Raw genomic sequence first — 18,120 nt, 5'->3', positions numbered from 1 at the left:
ACAGATATTAATCTGTGGGATTCAGGAACAACACAAAAATGAAATTCCTGAGATCATGTTATTTTGTATTTTTCCTAACACTTTATTTACATGTTTTTGAAATATAATGAGTAACCATAATAATGAACAATGAATCATTTTCTTGTGATAGGGTTATACTAAAAGTTCCAGAGCTTTATTATTATTATATTTATAATATATATATAATATATTATATATTATTATTTTTTTAAATATAATAGGGGCGCCTGGGTGGTTCAGTCCGTTGAGCGTCTGACTTTGGCTCAGATCATGATCTTGCAGTTCGTGATTTTGAGCCCCGTGTCAGGCCCTGTGCTGACAGCTCAGAGCCTGGAGCCTATTTCAGATTCTGTGTCTCCCTCTCTCTCTGACCCTCCCCAATTCATACTCTGTCTGTCTCTGTCTCAAAAATAAATAAATGTTAAAAAATAAAAATTAAAAAAAAAACAGTGGAGTCTTGATTTTGGCTTAGGTCATGATCTCATGGTTTGTGGATTCGAGCCCTGAGACAGACTCTATGCTGATTGTGTGGATCCTGCTTGGGCTTCTCTGTCTCCTTTGCTCTCTGCCCCTCCCCTGCTCTCTCTCTCTCTCTCTCAAAAATAAGCATTTAAAAAAAAAAAAAGATAATAAAAGCATGGTGTAAGGTTTATTATTATTATGAATAATATTGGACAAGATTGTGTATTTCAATTACATGCAGCAGTGATCACTACTTATTACAGACATTTCATTAAAGAAGTCATTAAAAAAAGAAAGCATTAATGCAAAATAAATTCTAAATAAAAATCATTGTTTTTAAATGTTTTTAATGTTTATTTTTGAGAGAGAGAGAGAGAGAGAGAGAGAGAGAAAGACAGTGCGAGTAGGGGAGGGGCAGAGAAAGAGGGAGACACAGAATCCGAGGCAGGCTCCAGGCTCTGAGCTGTCAGCACAGAGCCCAACACGGGGCTCAAAATCACGAACGGCGAGATCATGACCTGAGCCGAAGTTAGATACTTAACGAAATGAGCCACCCAGGCGCCACTAAATAAAAAATCATTTTTAAAAATAAAAAATTAACACTTAAAAAGTTATTCTTCAAATGATAATTTAAAACACATAAAATATTGTCTTATCCAACAGATTTGATCTTTGTTTTGTGACAAAGATTCCAGATAAGGAAAAATTTCTCTCACTCTGTGATGTTGGTTTAGTTTTTTTGGTGTGTGTGTGTGTGTGTGTGTGTGTGTGTGTGTGTGTGTGTTTACAGAGGGAGGGGTGGGGAGGAGAAGAGGGGCAGAGAGAGAGAGAATCTTATGCAGTCTCCACATTCAGCACGGAGCCGAAGTGGGGCTCTATCCCACGACACTGGGATCATGACCTGAGCCGAAATCAAGAGTCCGATACTGAACCCGACTGAGGCACCCAGGCCCCCCAATGTTGGTTTAGTTTTATGAAGCGCTTCCAAAAGCATTACCCAGTTGGGCATTAGGGCATACGTTGCTTTATATAAACTCATTTACTTTTTCAGCAGTGAAAATATTTTGTCTGTTTTACAAAGAACTTTATCTTTTAGTACATATTCTAACACAAATTGCAGCAAACATGATTGGACTATATTCGAATAATGTAATATTTGGATCTCCTAGCAAGATCAACCACATACATGAAAAAAAGAAAGAAAAAGAAATATGTTGACATTACCAATTTAGGGAGTTATTTTTCTTACAAAACTTGGTATTTCTTGAAATACCATCCATAGGATTAGCACAATGTATTCTATGTATATAAACATATTAATGTTTATTTTATTTGCAACAAGTACTCGCCAGTAAGGCCAGGAACACACGCTTATAACATGACAACAGTAACAAGCAAGATGGATTAGATCTTAACTGCTGCCGTCTAATGTGCTCTTGTCATGCTTTCCAGAGATGTTGACCTTCATCTTTGACTGTACACGTCAGCATTTCCTGTCTTCCTTTTGATTTGATGTCAGTACATTCCTTTGAGTCAATAATATTATTATGTTGATTGTTGAGGTTTAATTTTCCCCTCTACGTTGCTCCTTTGTCAAAAATCAAATGACCGTACACAGAGAAAAACAGTACAGCATAGGGAAAATAGTCAATAATATTGTAATAACATTGTCTGCTGACAGACAGTGACTACACTTACCACGGTGAGCACTGAGTAATGCATAGAATTGTAGAATTGTTATGGTGTTATGGTGTAGAATTGTATGGCGAAACTAATACAACATTGTGTGTCAACTGTACCTCAACAATAAAAAAAACGGGAGACATAACCGAGTACAAAATAAGTGAAATACTAATTTCACATTAAAAAAGCAAAAGAGAAAAGGGGAGAAAAATAAATTGATCATATATATGTGTGGATCTATTTCTGGATTCTTTCATCTGTTCCATTGTCTATGTATATTCTATATGTCCATAGACTCTATATGTCTCTTTTTATGAATACCAAACTGTCTTGCTTATATAGCTTTATAATAAATCTTAAAATCAGGTGAGGCAAGTTCTCCAATTTTGTCCTTATTTTTAAAAGTTGCTGTGGTTAGGGGCACCTGGGTGGCTCAGTCGGTTAAGCATCTGACTCTTGATTTTGGCTCATGACATGATCCCCCAGTTCGTGAGATTGAGCCCCGTATGTGGCTCCACACTGACAGAGTGGGACCTGCTTAAGATCCTTGCTCTCTCCCTCTCTCTCTGCCCCTCCCCCGGCTTGTGTGTGCGCTCTCTCTCTCTCTCTCTCAAAATAAATAAATAAACATTTTTAAAAAATTGCTGTGGTTATTCTTGGCTCTTTGTGTTTACATGTTAATTTTAGAATCAGCTTGTCAATTTCTACAAAACAGCTTTTTGGAATTTTGATTGGGATTGGGTTGAAACTATAAATGAATTTGGTGAGAATTATATTAATAATATTGAGTCTTGTAATCCATGAACGTGGTTGATCATTTCATTAATTTAGATTTTCCAAAAATATAAAAACAGATCAATAGTTACAGGCACATAAAATATGCCGGGCAAAGTATTATGTGCTTTATATGTATACTATTAATTAAAATTTATCATTCCTTTCATTTGACAGATTATACATAGAAGGAAATGGGGAGGTGGAGAGACTCAGTAATTCCCCACAGTCAGTCAGTAAATGGTATAAAAGGGAATGTGGGCCCCCATTTGTCTGACTCAACTTTCTTCAGTTTACTTAACTCAGCTCCAACTAGGGTTAAGTGAGGGTCATCATTTATGCCTGTGAACCTCTCCAAAGTTGAGATTGTTCCTGAACAATCAGGCATTTCAAACTCCCACTGTTATGAAGACTTCACTGTTATGGTAAGGAGATAGTGTTAAATCATGTGAAGGCATACAAGACATTAGAGATTAAATTATATTTTCCAAATTGCACTTGAGAATCAAGTGTGCCAATTGGGCACTTTTGAATATCTATCTTGTTCACAGCACCTGGGATTCAGGTGTATGAGCAGCATAAAATTCTTGTACTCCATTGCAAGAAAAGATACTTCTGTTTATAAATTATCGATGCAAACTGGTTTAGGATTTGAAGAAAGGTTTTATAAAATGTATTAAAAGATCTGACAGCTCTTGATATAATTTGGGGCAATTATCTGTTATGGATATTCAGTGACTTTTACAAATTTATCCATGGCAAAAAAAAAAAAAATCAAAACAAACCTGATGCGGTTGTATTTAAAATTAATCAAAGTTCCTGATCTCTTTCTGACAAGTCAACTTAGGTTTAATTTTTAAAAAGAATTCGTGAAGGAAGAGGTTATAGTGGAAGATGTACTTTTAAAGAAAAACAGATTGGATGACACTTTATAAACATGGTAAGGCAGACTTTATTTAGGACCATCCTGATAGTTACAGGGACCCCTGCAATGGGATTTTACAGTGGGGAAAGAGAGATGAGGCTGAACTGGTAATACAGCATGGGCAAGTGGGAATTGATAGCCCAGGAGCAGGACAGGGGTCAGTGAATGGAAAATTACCAAGAGAAAACAAGATCAGGGGAGTTTTGGCTAAACCCACCTAACAGGACTCTCGCTGAAAACGGCCAGGGTGACCAGACTTCATGGGGGCTGGTGGAGGGTGAGGAACACAATTACATACTGAAGATCAGATATTGGGGGCGGGGGTGTTGGTTAAACTGACTTGGCAAGGTTCTTGCTAAAACTGGATTTTACAAAAAAATGTAATCCTAGGCACGGCTGAGCTTAGGAGGTTTAGCAGTCTGGCTAATGTTTGGCCACACAATCTTCATCACTACCTCAAGTATGTCCAGAGTCCAGCTTTTATTTCTTCTAAGAGCTTTCCAGGGCTCTTTCTGTCCCCAGCACCCAGCCTAGTGGAGTCTAATTAATTGCTTACAAGCAATTCTGCAAAGCTGGAAGGCCTAGAGAGGGTAAAAGGCTCAGGCTTGAAAAGACTTTACAAATTTCACGATTTCCCCCGTTTGCAGACCTCAGAATGGACGGCTGCTGGAGAGCACTGAGCACTCACCCGCAGCCAGGCCCTTTACACCCATTCTCAGGTCTACCCCCGCCCCACAAGCGTATGAGAGCCTTCGGCCAGGAGGGGAGGCCCCTTTGCGGTCGGAAGCCCGGAGCCCACGCACTTTTTTGCACCTACCTCGCCGAAGCCCCTGAGCACTGGAGAAACCCGAGTAGGGCTATGCGGGTTGTTTACAGGAACCGGGAGGGGCGTGAAAGGGTGCCCGAGACCCGGACCGCTCCGGGCTCGTTCGGAGGCCTCCTTCGCACCACCTGGTCCGCTGAAAGACTACCCAGAAAGGGCGTGGAAAAGAGTGGGACAAAGGGGAGGAGGGTCACGAGTCAAAGCGGCGGCGGGGAGGATGCCACCGCCGGCGACTCACGGCCTCCGGGCTCCAGTTGGACCGGGTTAAGCAGAGCTTCAGAGGCTTCTAGAGCGGCGCGCGAACCTGCCGCTCCCCCTGCAGCGCAGAAGACCTGACACCCCCCTGCCTGACCCGCTGACAGCGCCACCCCACCCCCCTTCCCCAGGTGAGTCGAGCCCGGCACCGCCCGGAGGCATCAGGTGTCGTGGGAACGGCGCCCGCGGAGTGCAGGGAGGGACCGCGATGTTGGGAGCCGTCGGTGACACACTGCGAGAGGGTCAGGACCCCCGGACGTCGGCGCCATGGAAGGGACGAAGGTGGGAGCGGGGTGCGAGCTGCAGCGGTTCCGCACAGCGCCCGCTCGGCAGCCTGCCCAAGGTCAGTGGGGTAGGTGGGGGGCCCCCGGCTGGGGTCAGCCCGCACCCCAGCTGCGCGGGCTGGAGGCTCTGCCGCGCAACCCCTGTCCAGGCCTTCGCCCACCCGGAAGCCTGAGGCAGGGACCCCGAGAGCTGAAGCCACCTGCGGCCAGAATCTTGCCCTGGAAGAGCTGGGGAGGGGTTTGCCGTCTGGGGGGCGGCCGGGGGCTCAGGGATGGTCCAGAAGTTGCTCAGCCAGCGTCTCGTGACTCGAGTGGCCTTTACTAGCGGCGTGGGGGGCGGATGGAAATGGAGGTGCTCAGCCGGGACCCCTGCGCGGGGCGAAAGCGGCCTCCAGCCAAGCTGGGCCGTCCGAAGTTGCTGGTGACGCGGAGGCCTGGGAGGAGGGCGGGCTGCGGCTGCACCTGCCAGCGCAAGGTCAGCGGGGACGCTGCTGCGGGGGTGGCAGGGGTGAAGAGAGGAGTTTTGAGTCTGATGGAGTGAGACAACGCTTCTGAAGAAATGAGGTTGCGTTCCTTTGTCAACTGAGGTTTTTACTATTCACACATATTCCCTGGTTTTCTCTCATTTTCTGCAGCTGAATCCAGTTAAGCGTCCATCTCCGTGAATAAACAGCCTCTGTGTGTCAGTTTGTAGATTGTAAGAGCGCGTCTGATACCGCGGATAGGCTCTCTCCTGCGGGGCGTCTCCACCTACCCCGCATCCTGCGCTGCGCCCCCGGGTGGCTGTGAAGGGTGGTTGGCGGGCACTCCTTCGGCGCCTCGGGGTCCGGACACCTGGCACTTTTTAAAGTGCACCCCCAGGAAGGGCTTGTGTGACTTTGGGAAAGCCAACGTTTGCAGCAAGTGTAGCGGCCAGTCCTTGTGAATGAAATTCCTTGCTTCCGGGACAGCTTGGTGCCATAAATTGATTGCCGTTGTCTCATTTTCTCTTTGTTCCTGTGGGTTGCTGTTACACAGCGTGTCTACTTGAAAGTTTACTTTACCCTGTATCAAAATAGAAAGGGCTTAGTGTGTCAAGTCTGTAATTTACCAACATGCACTATTATTACCTGCTTCATTACTAATGGTTAGTCACGTGAGAGTTGTGATGAACATAAAATCATGTTCCTTTTAAGTCCCATTGATGAAGTCTCTAACTGCTCGTTTTTGAAGAAGGAAATAAAATGTTCTTGAATGAAAATCTTAAGGGATTAATAGCTTTTTTTCTCTCCCCTACGTCTTTACCTGAGAGTTTCCGTACTCATACTTTGACAGGCATTTTAAGACGTAAGAACCATACTTGAATGAGTTCGATCATAATTATTGCATTGTGAAGGTATTGCATATTGTATTTTCATGCCATTGTAAATAGGCTTTATGCTTTGCTGACTCAGCAGTCTTCTTGTTAATCTTTTTATTAATCAAGATTTTTAAAAGCTTCCCCGTGGCTAGTTTTTATAGCCAATATCTATTATTTGGAGCTGTTGGGTTTGCTAAGAATGTTTGAATCAGAATCAACTGTGGGATTCTATATTTGGAAAGCAGTGTATTACCTAAACAGTAACTTGTTAGAGGTTGTATTATTATAGTTCGGTTTAATCCCTCCCCCACCTTGATCTCTGAGCAGAAGTCACTGTAACAGCATCACACAAAGCCAGCCTTTCTCTTCTACACGGAAGAACTCTACTTTGCCAGGTGGTTGGGGGTATTTTATTTTGAACAGGTTTCCATAATATTAATATTGGTCGGAGTGAAAATCCAAGATAAGCCCCTGCTTCTGGAGTGATGTCTTTGTCATTTTGGATTGGAAATGCTGACTACAAAGACAGTAAAATTAGCCCCATCTAGTTTCAAAGAGATAAAAGAGATAATAGATACGAGGTACTTTGAAAAGTAAAATGTGCTACATATATATAAGGCCCTCAATAAAAGTCAAATGCAAGTGATATGGCTGATTGCGATTTGGACTTAAATTAAGCTTCTGCATTCCCCTTCGTAGAACAGGTAAGTTTCCTGAGCCTCCGTCGCCCCTTAAGAATCTTGTTGCCTGTTCAGGAAGCTGACCTGGCTGTTTGGGCCATAGGGAGAGTGAGGCTGCTTGCTCAGTGTTGGAACCACTGCTAGGGCTTTATTTGCATTTGTATTTAATCAGAATACATGAGGGTAGGTATTGTTATTACTATTTTGCAGAAGAGAAAACTGAGGCTCAGAGAGGCTGAGTGACTTATCTAAGGTCACAGAGGTGTCAAGTCTTAGAACCGATTTTAGACACCAAACACGGTTTTAGTTCTCTGCACCACATCTTGCTACCTTTAACTCCGGTTTTAAACTTATTTTGATAATATGGTGAAACGTTAAGTATCACTGCACAAGGGTGCCTGGGTGGTTCAGTTGATTGAGCGTCTGACTTTGGCTCAGGTCATCATCTCGCGGTTCACGAGTTCAAGCCCCACGTCACGCTCTGTCCTGACAGCTCAGAGCCTGGAGCCTGCTTCAGATTCTCCGTCTCCCTCTCTGTCTGCACTTCACCACTCACACTGTCTCTTTCTCTCTCTCTCTTTCAAAAATAAGCATTAAAAAAATTTTTTTTAAGTATCACTGCAGGAAAAATGGCCATATCTTCATATATACAAAATTTTGCCTGTTATTTCAGGGTCCACCTACCTTCTAAAACCATTACATAGGCTTGCAGGTCACCCTGTTCTAACTACCTCTGTCACGGAATGAGGCAGAAAGTGTATACGTACTATATATATATGTACATACAATCATTTACTAACAGGAGTAGCCCTTGAGGGCAGCAACTTTCAACCAGGTGAAAATTTACTTAGTAATTGAAACAAAATTCTAATTGCTTCTGTAAATATCTAAAGTGCCCTTTAGAACAATGGGGCTTAGTCGAAACCAGATCTTTTGTTTGGGCTTCTTCAACTAGCCTGTGATAGCAAAGAATATAAATTTATACCTTTACTTATAGAATGTAAATAGGTTTTTTTTTTTCCTCTCCCTAGAGATGGCAAATCCCGAGGTTGTAATCAGTAGCTGCAGCTCTCAAGAAGAGGAAAATCACTGTACTTTTAACCAGCATACATCGCCCTCTGAGGAGCTTCTGTTAGAAGACCAGATGAGGCGAAAACTCAAATTTTTTTTCATGAATCCTTGTGAGAAGTTCTGGGCTCGTGGTAGAAAACCATGGAAGCTTGGCATACAAATTCTAAAAATTGCGATGGTGACTATACAGGTAAGCCTCTCAAATCATGAGTTTAGTGAAGGCCTCTTTTAGTAACAAAAAGCATGGACAGTGGTTTTTCATAACTTTCAACTGTATGTATAATGGAGAACAATAAATTAGGAAACACAATCTTAAACCCTTCTCCCTTCAATATTTGTGAAAGAAGACTTTGGGGTTTTTTTTTTTTCCTTAATTATTTTCCTTCTCATCTTTCATTAAATTACAATTTTGGTCACAAAATGGAATCAGTTTTTAGGAAACGAAGATTTTAATATTCGGTTTCCAATAGAGAAGCTGGAGGTTTTTAAATCATCCATGAAAACTAGCTGTTGCCCAACCAGAGGATTCTTTACCCTCCTAGTTAGTTTCCTGGGAATTTCTCCGTCTTCAGAAATTTCAAAGGTTTCTGTTAAGGCAAGTATCTGGATTCTCACAGCCCTGTGATCATGGGAACCCTGTGATCATGGGAACCCCGTGATCATGGGAACCCCAACACTGAGCAATGTGGAAAAATGTGGAGTTAACTAAAAATGAGTGGCATACACAGTGAAATATGAGACTTCAATTTAGCAGAGTTTGAATCTCATTTCCTTGTCTTCTGTTGACATTTTTGGGGAAAACCATATTTTGCAATTCTTTTCTTTTTTAGACGTTTATTTATTTTTTTGAGACAGAGAGAGACAGAGCATGAACGGGGGAGGGTCAGAGAGAGAGGGAGACACAGAATCCGAAACAGGCTCCAGGCTCCGAGCTGTCGGCACAGAGCCTGACGCGGGGCTTGAACTCACAGACCGTGAGATCATGACCCAAGCCGAAGTCAGATGCTCAACCGACTGAGCCACCCAGGCGCCCCTGCAATTCTTTATATATACTGGTTATGATTTACTCTTGTGAAGATATATTTTCCTACTCGTAAGAGTAATGATCTCTCCTTAAAAGCAAAAGAAAAAAATTAAAAGCAGATATTAACAGGAAAAATAGATGTGATAGGTTTATTTTTATTAATACTTAACTTGGTGAAAAAATGCATATGTAAATAAATAACAAGTATTCAAGGAAAAAAAACTTTAAAGCCCTGAAATGACTAATCTTAACTGATTGTTGGGCACAAATGCTTAAGGTTAGAAGCTAAGGGGATTTCTACAATCATATGAAGTTGGTAGAATTTTTGCCTAAATTTCTCACACTTGTGTTACGTAAATGAAACTAACATTTGAGTGACTACTCTCTCCCAGGACATTATTTCATTTAATTATAATAACACTCCTATTGGATAAAAACTAGCATCCTTCATTTTACCGAAGAGGAAACTGATGTTTATAGAGTTTTTAAAAAGCCACATGACTAGTCAGTGGCAGAATCAAGAGTTTAGAGGCAGGTGCTTGCTCTCTCTCTAATATGTCACCATTAAAATGGGTGTTCAGTTCTCCATATAATAATTGGCAAGTTAGAATTGAAATTCTTCCAGGTGATAATACAGTGCATCACAATAGTGAAAATTTTCATCTGTGTTGTTTCTGATAAGTAGAGGGAACATTCAGATGAACATGAATATCTTCTACTTAGTATGATTGTTACCACTTGAGTGTTTGCTATATTGGGGGCTAAGCATCATCATGTTCAATTCTTAAGTCAGAGGTAAGTAGTGGTATCCCTATGTCCACGGATGAGAATATTGAGGCTTCCTGAAGTAAAATTGTCATAGTCAGGAAACTAGAAGAGGAGAGCTGAGATTCAACTCAGGTTTTATTCTAAGACTTGTGTTCTTAATTACTCCTAAATCTTTTAGGGAGTTCATCTAACCATCCTCCGTTTCCTAGGGTGCCCAAGAGGAAATTTGACCAGTGGTTTAAGATGTTAAGCCTGTTAGTAATACACATATAAAAGGCATTTAGGGACGTTCTTAAAAGGAACTGAGAGTTTTTCTTAATTGTGATGTTTCCTCAATCTGTACTGCAGCAACCAAGCAGAGGTGACGTAAAAACTTTGTGACTGAGCAAGTGTGACTTGGTGACAGATTCCCACTTTTCAGGGGAGAGAAGGTGGTCTTTCTGTTCACTTGGAGATTTTGTGTCTGCAGCAACAAAAGAAAGGTGTCTTTGATGACGGGCACCCTACTAAAATTTTCCCTTTCCCCACTACCTGGCTTAGTCTCTGAATTACAATGGCTCTCTCTCTGCCATGGGTGCACCTTTGAGGGCAGGGACTGTTGTTTTCACATCGCATCCTCTGGACCCAGCTCAGTGCTCGCGTGAGGGAGGTACTCATGTATTTGACTGCATTGGTAATTGGTCTTTAGGAATTCTCTGGAGGCTTTTCAGTCATCAGCTTCATTAGTTGTAAAATCCCTAGAACATCAAGCTGTCATCTTATTGGGATTTAAATAGGATACTTGGCTTAAAGAGGCTCTTCAGAAACGCAAGTCCAGTTAGGAGGAGAGCACTGATATATGTGGGGTGTAGGACATACATCATGAGGAGAGGTGAAAAGAGAAAAGATTTGTGGGCTTTACTTTTCCCCAATAAGACCCTGGACTACTTTGTGTAGCATGCCAGGGTGGATTTAGTCTGTTGGACTTGGGTTCAGATTTTGGCTACACCCTTGCTAGTGATGTGACTTGAACAACATTATTTAACTTCTTTGCCTTTATGTACCCATCTATAAAATGGGTATATTAGGAACTGTACTGTGGGATTTGTATGAGGAAAGCTCCTGGTATGGCACCTAGGTGCTCAATGTTGTTCCCTTTTTCCATATAAAATACACCCTGCATTGCTCTGGGATCCAGAGTGTATGTTAGAGTGTATGTTCTAAAGTTACAGTGTGTGTGTGTGTGTGTGTGTGTGTGTGTGTCACAGAGTGAGAACAAGTGAGAGTGAGCAAGAGAGAGGACGTGCAAAAGAGCAAGAGACTGAGATGGTTTTGGAGGGAAGAGAGACTTTGAGTACATAAAGTTTCAGCTATGACTGAAAGAGCTTATGTTAATACCACAGCAATGCAGTTAAACAACGATTTTAAGCATGAATAACTGAGTTTCATATAAAACTCTGCTGTCAATCCTTCATGAATATGTAAGGATATGTTTGTTAATATTCTTTAATTTAGAGGTCAGTCGAGAGGATATTTTTATTTTTGGCCTTATTGTCACAGTTTTGGTAGTTAAATGGTGAAATTAAATATAATAGTTTGATTGGAGGATTTAGACTTATTTAAGGTATTTCTTATATTGCATTGTACACCTTCTTCAAAACCTTCTTGATGTCCTGCATAAATCATTAAAAATCTTTTAAAAATTTTTTTTGTTTTTATTTTATTTTTGAAAGAGAGAGAGAGACAGAATGTGAGCGGGGGAGGGGGTAGAGGGAGGAAGACACAGAATCTGAAGCAGGCTCCAGGCTCCGAGCTGTCGGCACAGAGCCTGATGCGGGGCTCGAACTCACTGACTTGAGAGATTATGACCTGAGCTGAAGTTGGATGCTCAACTGACTGAACCACCCAGACGCTCGCCATTTAAAGATCTTTTACTTGCCCTGTAAGCCCCCTGGACCATCTGCCTCCAGTTTTTCTGTTGACATTTTTTTTCTTGGTGGTCCTTCGATTGGATTATGCTGGAATCCTCAATGTCCCCCACCAAAGTGCTAAATTGTACTCCACCTTCTTTGTCTTTTCCCTGAGCTCTTCAAATGTCCTCACCCAAGTTATGCACATACTTCAGGGGTTTCCATCATTATTTCTTTCTTAAAGAAACTTTCCCATTTCTTTAGCCAGAGTGACCTAGCTTCTCTAAATTCCTAAACAAGGACTTCTCTAAAATAAAGCTTTTAGTGGTGGGGGCAACATCCTAAGTAAGATCATACATGAAAATGTGCAAAGCTACTTTCTTTCATTTTATTTTTATTTAAAAACATTTTTTTAATGTTTATTTTTAAGAGAGTGAGACAGAGTGCAGGTGGGGGAGGGGCAGAGAGAAAAAGAGAAAGAGAGAGAGAGAGAGAGAGAGAGAGAGAGAGAGATGCAGAATCGGAAGCAAGCTCCAGGTTCTGAGCTGTCAGCACAGAGCCCAACATGGGGCTTGAACTCATCAACCGTGAGATCACAACCTGAGCCGAAGTTGGACATTTAACTGACTGAGCCACTCAGGCGCCCTTATTTTCTTTCATTTTAAAACTAGAAGCCCACCTTCTCTTTAAGGTCAAATTAATTAACAGCTACAGAAACTTTAATTTCTATTGAATACATTCAGGATTAATTAAACATTGAATCTGGAATAGATAAATTGGTCGTTATATGGAGACCTTTTGTTTCATTGGTTTTTCACCCTCTTTTCCTTTTTTTTTTTTTTTTTTTTTTTTTGAAGCTGGTCTTTTTTGGGCTGAGTAACCAGATGGTTGTAGCTTTCAAGGAAGAGAACACTATAGCATTCAAACACCTCTTCTTAAAAGGATATGTGGACCGAATGGATGACACTTACGCAGTCTACACGCAAAGTGATGTGTATGATCAGATCATCTTTGCAGTCAACCAGGTAAATCAAGTATGTGCGTTCCTACTTGGGAGAAAGAACAGCCCAGGAAACTGTTAGCAAGGTATATAATAGAAACTGACATTCCAGTGTAGAAGGGTGAACATTTCTGTGATGATAGGGATAAAACCATTTTTAAATTATTTTTAAAAATATCACCATCAATCTTCTATGAAACTAAAAACTGAGAAAAACTTATTGTTTAGTGACAGAGAGGCAGAAACTTTAAAGGCTTCATTAAAAGAATCAGAGCTAGGGGCGCCTGGGTGGCGCAGTCGGTTAAGCGTCCGACTTCAGCCAGGTCACGATCTCGCGGTCCGTGAGTTCGAGCCCCGCATCAGACTCTGGGCTGATGGCTCGGAGCCTGGAGCCTGTTTCCGATTCTGTATCTCCCTCTCTCTCTGCCCCTCCCCCGTTCATGCTCTGTCTCTCTCTGTCCCAAAAATAAATAAAAAACGTTGGAAAAAAAATTAAAAAAAAAAAAAAAAAGAATCAGAGCTAGGGGTTGGCATGAGTGCTTCAAAGATTTAAAATTATTAACCGTGGCCCTGGTTGTAAGTACTCATTAAGTCTTCAGAGTTTATACTTTCAGGGGCTCTTAACCAATAATGAGAATATTAACTTTGCAGAGCATATATAGCAACTAAGATCTGAAGGTTCATTTAAAAATTAAGTAAGGCCTTAAAGTCATACATGACAATGATTTTATTGTAACATTGATTAACTGCCAAAAAAAGTAAATTATTAAAGTGAAATCATGGCTCCTCATTATCTAGAGACAATCTCTGTACCATGAGGTAGCAAACAGCCAGAATGAAATATGTATTTACGGCACCAAGGCTTTCTGTCAATGGCCAGAAATCTATAGTAATAGAAGGAGATTGAATAAGTTATTACACAGGATTCTGGGTCTATGTGAAAAATTCCTCTGTCAAGGCAGAGCTGCAGAGGTTAAGTGAGGACAGACGCCCAGCCCTGATTAAAGCCCCACAGAGGCCACAGCCACTTGGGGGCCCCATCGGTCAGTCCCACAGGTCACCTACCTTCCAGCCATAGTCCCACACACCACATTCCTGCCCCAGAGTCTCTGACTCCAGCTCCAGGGCTGCCCTTTAGCTGGACACAGTCCTACCACTTATCTCTGACCACCCAGCTCTCGCACAGACTTCCACAAACAGTCTTAACGAGGACAGCAAGGCAGTCCGGCCACAGCATATCCTATAATGTTAGCAGGTCACCTGCTGCCCTGCACCTTGGGTCTTTTATGTTTCAAGGTCTTACAAGGTTCAAGACTTACAAGTTTCTATGGTCAGGAGGTTCAGATCTTTAGGTAACTCCTGTGAGGATTGGCTCACAGACAGTGGGCACTCAGATGGGCCCGTACTTGTATGACTCGACTTCATGACCCCTGCTTGTTCTCCAGCTTTCCTTCTCATCACACCCCCCACCTTGCAGGCACGCTGGTCTACTTGGGACCTTACTACACTCAATATCTTTTACCCTTCGTTTTCATTTAATGGACTTGTTTACCTGTTACACCTTCCCACCCCCAAAATAAAACTACCAATTTGGCTCAGAGTAGCTTTAGCAAGGCGTAATACGCTTGTTTCCTCGAATAGAAAACAAAAACCTCAAAACTGACTATCTCTACGTCATACTGTTTGCCCCCTACATGTAGGACGTAATGCTACTTAACAGCATATGCAGCTTACTTTTATTACCGTGGATTTCTGGCTCCTTTTCCCAGTCCCATGGCCAATGGAGAGCTTGGTGCTGTAATTACATATCCTGTCCTAGCAGTTTGCCATTTCACTGTGAAGAGATTAGCTCTCATAAATGAAGAGCAACTATTGCTCTTCTGCTATAAAAGTGTTAGAATATTTTTTACCTTATCATGAATTTGACAAATATTTGAGCACCTCCTCTATGCCTACTACTGTTTTAAGTGCTGGGGTTAGAGCAGTAGCCTTGATAAATTCCTTGCCCTGTGGAATTTACATTCTAATGAAGGAGGTAGATTTTTTTTTTTAATTAATGTTTGTTTACTTTTGAGAGAGAGAGAGAGAGAGAGAGAGCATGAGCGGAAAGGGACAGAGAGAGAGGGAGACCCGGAATCTGAAGCACACTCCGGGCCCTGCACTGTCAGCGCGGAGCCCGATGCTGGGCTTGAACCCATGAACCGTGAGATCATGACCTGAGCCGAAGTTGGATGCTTAACCGATTGAGCCACCCAGGTGCCCCAAAGGAGGTGGATTTTAATAAGTTTAACCCAAACCATTTGGTTTCAGATAGTAATGAGTGCTATGGAGTAAAATTAAGTAGCACAAGAGGGTTAACAGTTTCTTCGAGGTGGTCAAAAAAGGTCTCTCTGAGGATTCGAAGTCTGGGGAAGAAGATTCCAGGCTGAAGGAGTAGCAACAGCAAAGGCTCTTGAAGCCAGAATACATTTAGTATGTTTGAGGAAATACAAAGGAGGGGAGTGTGACTGGGCTAGATCTCTTAGGGCTTTACAGGCCCTGAAAAGGAGCTTTGGAATTTATTCTCAGAGAGACCGGAAGCCATGGGAGGGCTTTCAGTGGGGGAGAGACTCTAATATTAGCAAAGGCTAATATCTGTTCCCTCAAGTATTTAGCATCTGTTTTGTATCAGATAGTGTTTTTGATACATGGATACTACAGTGAGCAAATAGACAAAGTTGAGGAAGTCATATTCTAATAGGGAGAGACAGGCAGTAAATAAGGATACCGTTTGTCAGTTGGTTATAAGTACACATAAGTGTGCTGTAAAAAAAAAAAAAAAAAAAGGTAGCAGCAGCAGGCAGAGTGAATGGGTGGAGGTGGTCAGGAAAGGCCCCCTGATAAGTGACAGGTGGGCAGGACAGCCCAGAGTGTGGGGAGGCAGACTGCAGCCATCTCAGGGAGGAGCCCTCCAGGGAGAAGGGACAGCACGAACAGAGTCTGGAACAGGTTCGTGTTTTGGGTATCACTGTCCTAACGGCTTTACGTGCATTAATTCACTTAGTCCTGTAACAATCCTGTGCATTCTTTTTTTTTTAAGTTTATTTATTTATTTTGACACAGAGAGAGTGAGCAATGGTCAAAGAGAGAGAGAGAGAAAGGGAGAGAGAGAATCCCAAGCAGGCTACACACTGTTGTCACAGAGCCCGACATGGGGCTCGATCCCGTGACCCTGAGATCTTGACCTGAGCTAAAATCAAGAGTTGGATGTTCAACCGACTGAACCACCCAGGTGCCCCAGCAGTCCTGTGAGTTCTATATGGAGACTGGACTGTGGTGAGAGGCGGACGGGAAGCAGGAAGACCACAGCAGTAGGAAGAGATTCAGTTTGTCAGGGTGAGGTGAGGTGGTGTGGACAAGGCGATGAGAGGCAGTCAGATTTGGAAGATAATTTGAAAGTAATGCATGACTTTCTGATGGACCGGAAGTGGAGTATGAGAAAAAGAGAGTGAAGAATCGGTTCTAAGTTTCGGCCTGTGAACCTGATTGGCTTATGGAGTCACTGATTGAGAAGGGCATTTTCATGGAAGGAGCTGGTTTTTCCGTTTGCACGTTTGCATTTGAGATACCTCTTAGACACCAGAGGTGCCATGCAGGCAGATTGCTACCCATGTATGCATTTGGGTGGAAAGGTCAGGAGACGTAAATTTGGAAGCTATTGGCGTACAGATCTTGTTTCATTGTGGGGCTGGTTGAGATCTCTTACCGAGAGAATGTGGGTGAGGAAGTGGAGGACTGAATCCAAGGGTGCTCTGACAGCTAGAGGTTGGCAGGAGCAGGCTTCAGCAAAGGAGACTGAGACAGAGAGCCTGTGTCCCAGAAGTCTAGGGGAGAAGGCATCCTGCGAAAGGGAAGGCACTCGGCTGCATCAAACGCTGTGGGAGGCTGAGTTAAATAAGAACAGAGAACCATGCCTCAGATCTGGTAAAATGCTGCTGGTGGCGGCCTGGACAAGGCCCAGCTCAGCATCTATCCCCCTAGGCCCAGATTACAAATGATTCTTTCACTGATTTTAGCATTTTCACATGCATTTTTATAGTAGAATTATTTATCTGTGTGTCCATCCCACTAAACCCAAGAGATGGCTGCTACCACATCCCTATCTTCATATCACTTCTTGTGCCAAACAGCATTGTTCATAGTAAGCTCTGAAACCCTTTTTTCTTCTACAGAAATGCATTCAGAGTTTAGGTTGATGGTTATTCCAAAGTACCATAAGATTCTCATTGGTAAAATTACATTTGTTTGTTTAGAGGACTCCAGGACGAGGGAATATTGCTGGGAAAGTGACTAAACTATTCTTGCAAAGATAAAGATGAAACTATTTTTTTTAAGTTTTGCAAGTTAGCTTGCAACGACTGTATCCCCCTTCCTATATTAAAGCAGCAAAGCGGAACTCTGATCTTACAAGAAATAGTTCAAAGATACAGTTTGTATTCACACTGAATGCACAGATCAGTTCCTGAACATAGTTCTTTAAAGAAGGAAAGACCGCAGAGATGACATGGGTTAAACCTTGAATTTTGTAGACAAGGAACCAGAGGCTCAGAAAGTTTGTGTCTTGCTCACAGTCACAGACATGAGACTTGAGCCCAAAACTTGAGTGCTTTTTCTGGTGGCTGTCCTGGTGCACATTAGCATGTCGCGTCCTACGCATGTCAGTGTGAATGTGAATGTCTCCATCCAGAAAGCAGGTTGGGATCTGCCCATTTCAAAGACGGGCTGGGTAGGGAATCATGGCTTCATTTCTGCCTGGCTGGTGTTCCCATTTTCTGTTTCTCTTTTCTGTTCAAGTACTTGCAGCTGCGCAGTATCTCAGTGGGGAATCATGCATATGAGAACAAGGGTACCGAGCAGTCTGCTATGGCGATCTGTCAGCACTTCTACAAGCAAGGGAACATCTGTCCTGGAAATGATACCTTTGACATTGATCCAGAAATGGAGACTGGTAATGTTCTTCAAAAAACTCGAGCTTCTATTTTTTAACTCCTTGATTTATACTTAAAGTTAGCAATTTTGTCTCTGAAAATGTTGATTTGGTCTGTACTGTTAGGTCATAGTGAGAAACTACATAGGAGTTATC

The 18,120-nt window shown here is 42.4% G+C and overlaps 2 protein-coding genes across 2 annotated transcripts in view; one reads left to right on the top strand and one right to left on the bottom strand.

Moving 5' to 3' along the window:
* DNAI3 (dynein axonemal intermediate chain 3) overlaps positions 1-4,799 on the bottom strand; it is a 97,916-nt gene extending 93,117 nt beyond the window's left edge. The window contains exon 1 of the mRNA XM_040470822.1: positions 4,683-4,799. The gene's annotated coding sequence lies outside the window, so the exon portion shown is untranslated. The remainder of the gene's footprint in view (positions 1-4,682) is intronic.
* A 55-nt stretch (positions 4,800-4,854) lies between these two features.
* Positions 4,855-18,120, top strand: part of MCOLN3 (mucolipin TRP cation channel 3) — a 31,331-nt gene continuing 18,065 nt past the window's right edge. Inside the window, exons 1-4 of the mRNA XM_040470823.1 lie at positions 4,855-5,074; positions 8,278-8,507; positions 12,856-13,023; positions 17,832-17,985. Of these exons, the coding sequence (XP_040326757.1) occupies positions 8,280-8,507; positions 12,856-13,023; positions 17,832-17,985 (550 nt within the window). The 5' untranslated portion in view covers positions 4,855-5,074; positions 8,278-8,279. The remainder of the gene's footprint in view (positions 5,075-8,277; positions 8,508-12,855; positions 13,024-17,831; positions 17,986-18,120) is intronic.

Source organism: Herpailurus yagouaroundi, unplaced genomic scaffold, assembly GCF_014898765.1.
Source record: "Herpailurus yagouaroundi ecotype Mexico unplaced genomic scaffold, PumYag 77, whole genome shotgun sequence".
NCBI lineage: Eukaryota > Metazoa > Chordata > Mammalia > Carnivora > Felidae > Herpailurus > Herpailurus yagouaroundi.
This window is presented reverse-complemented; position numbering and strand designations above follow the sequence as displayed.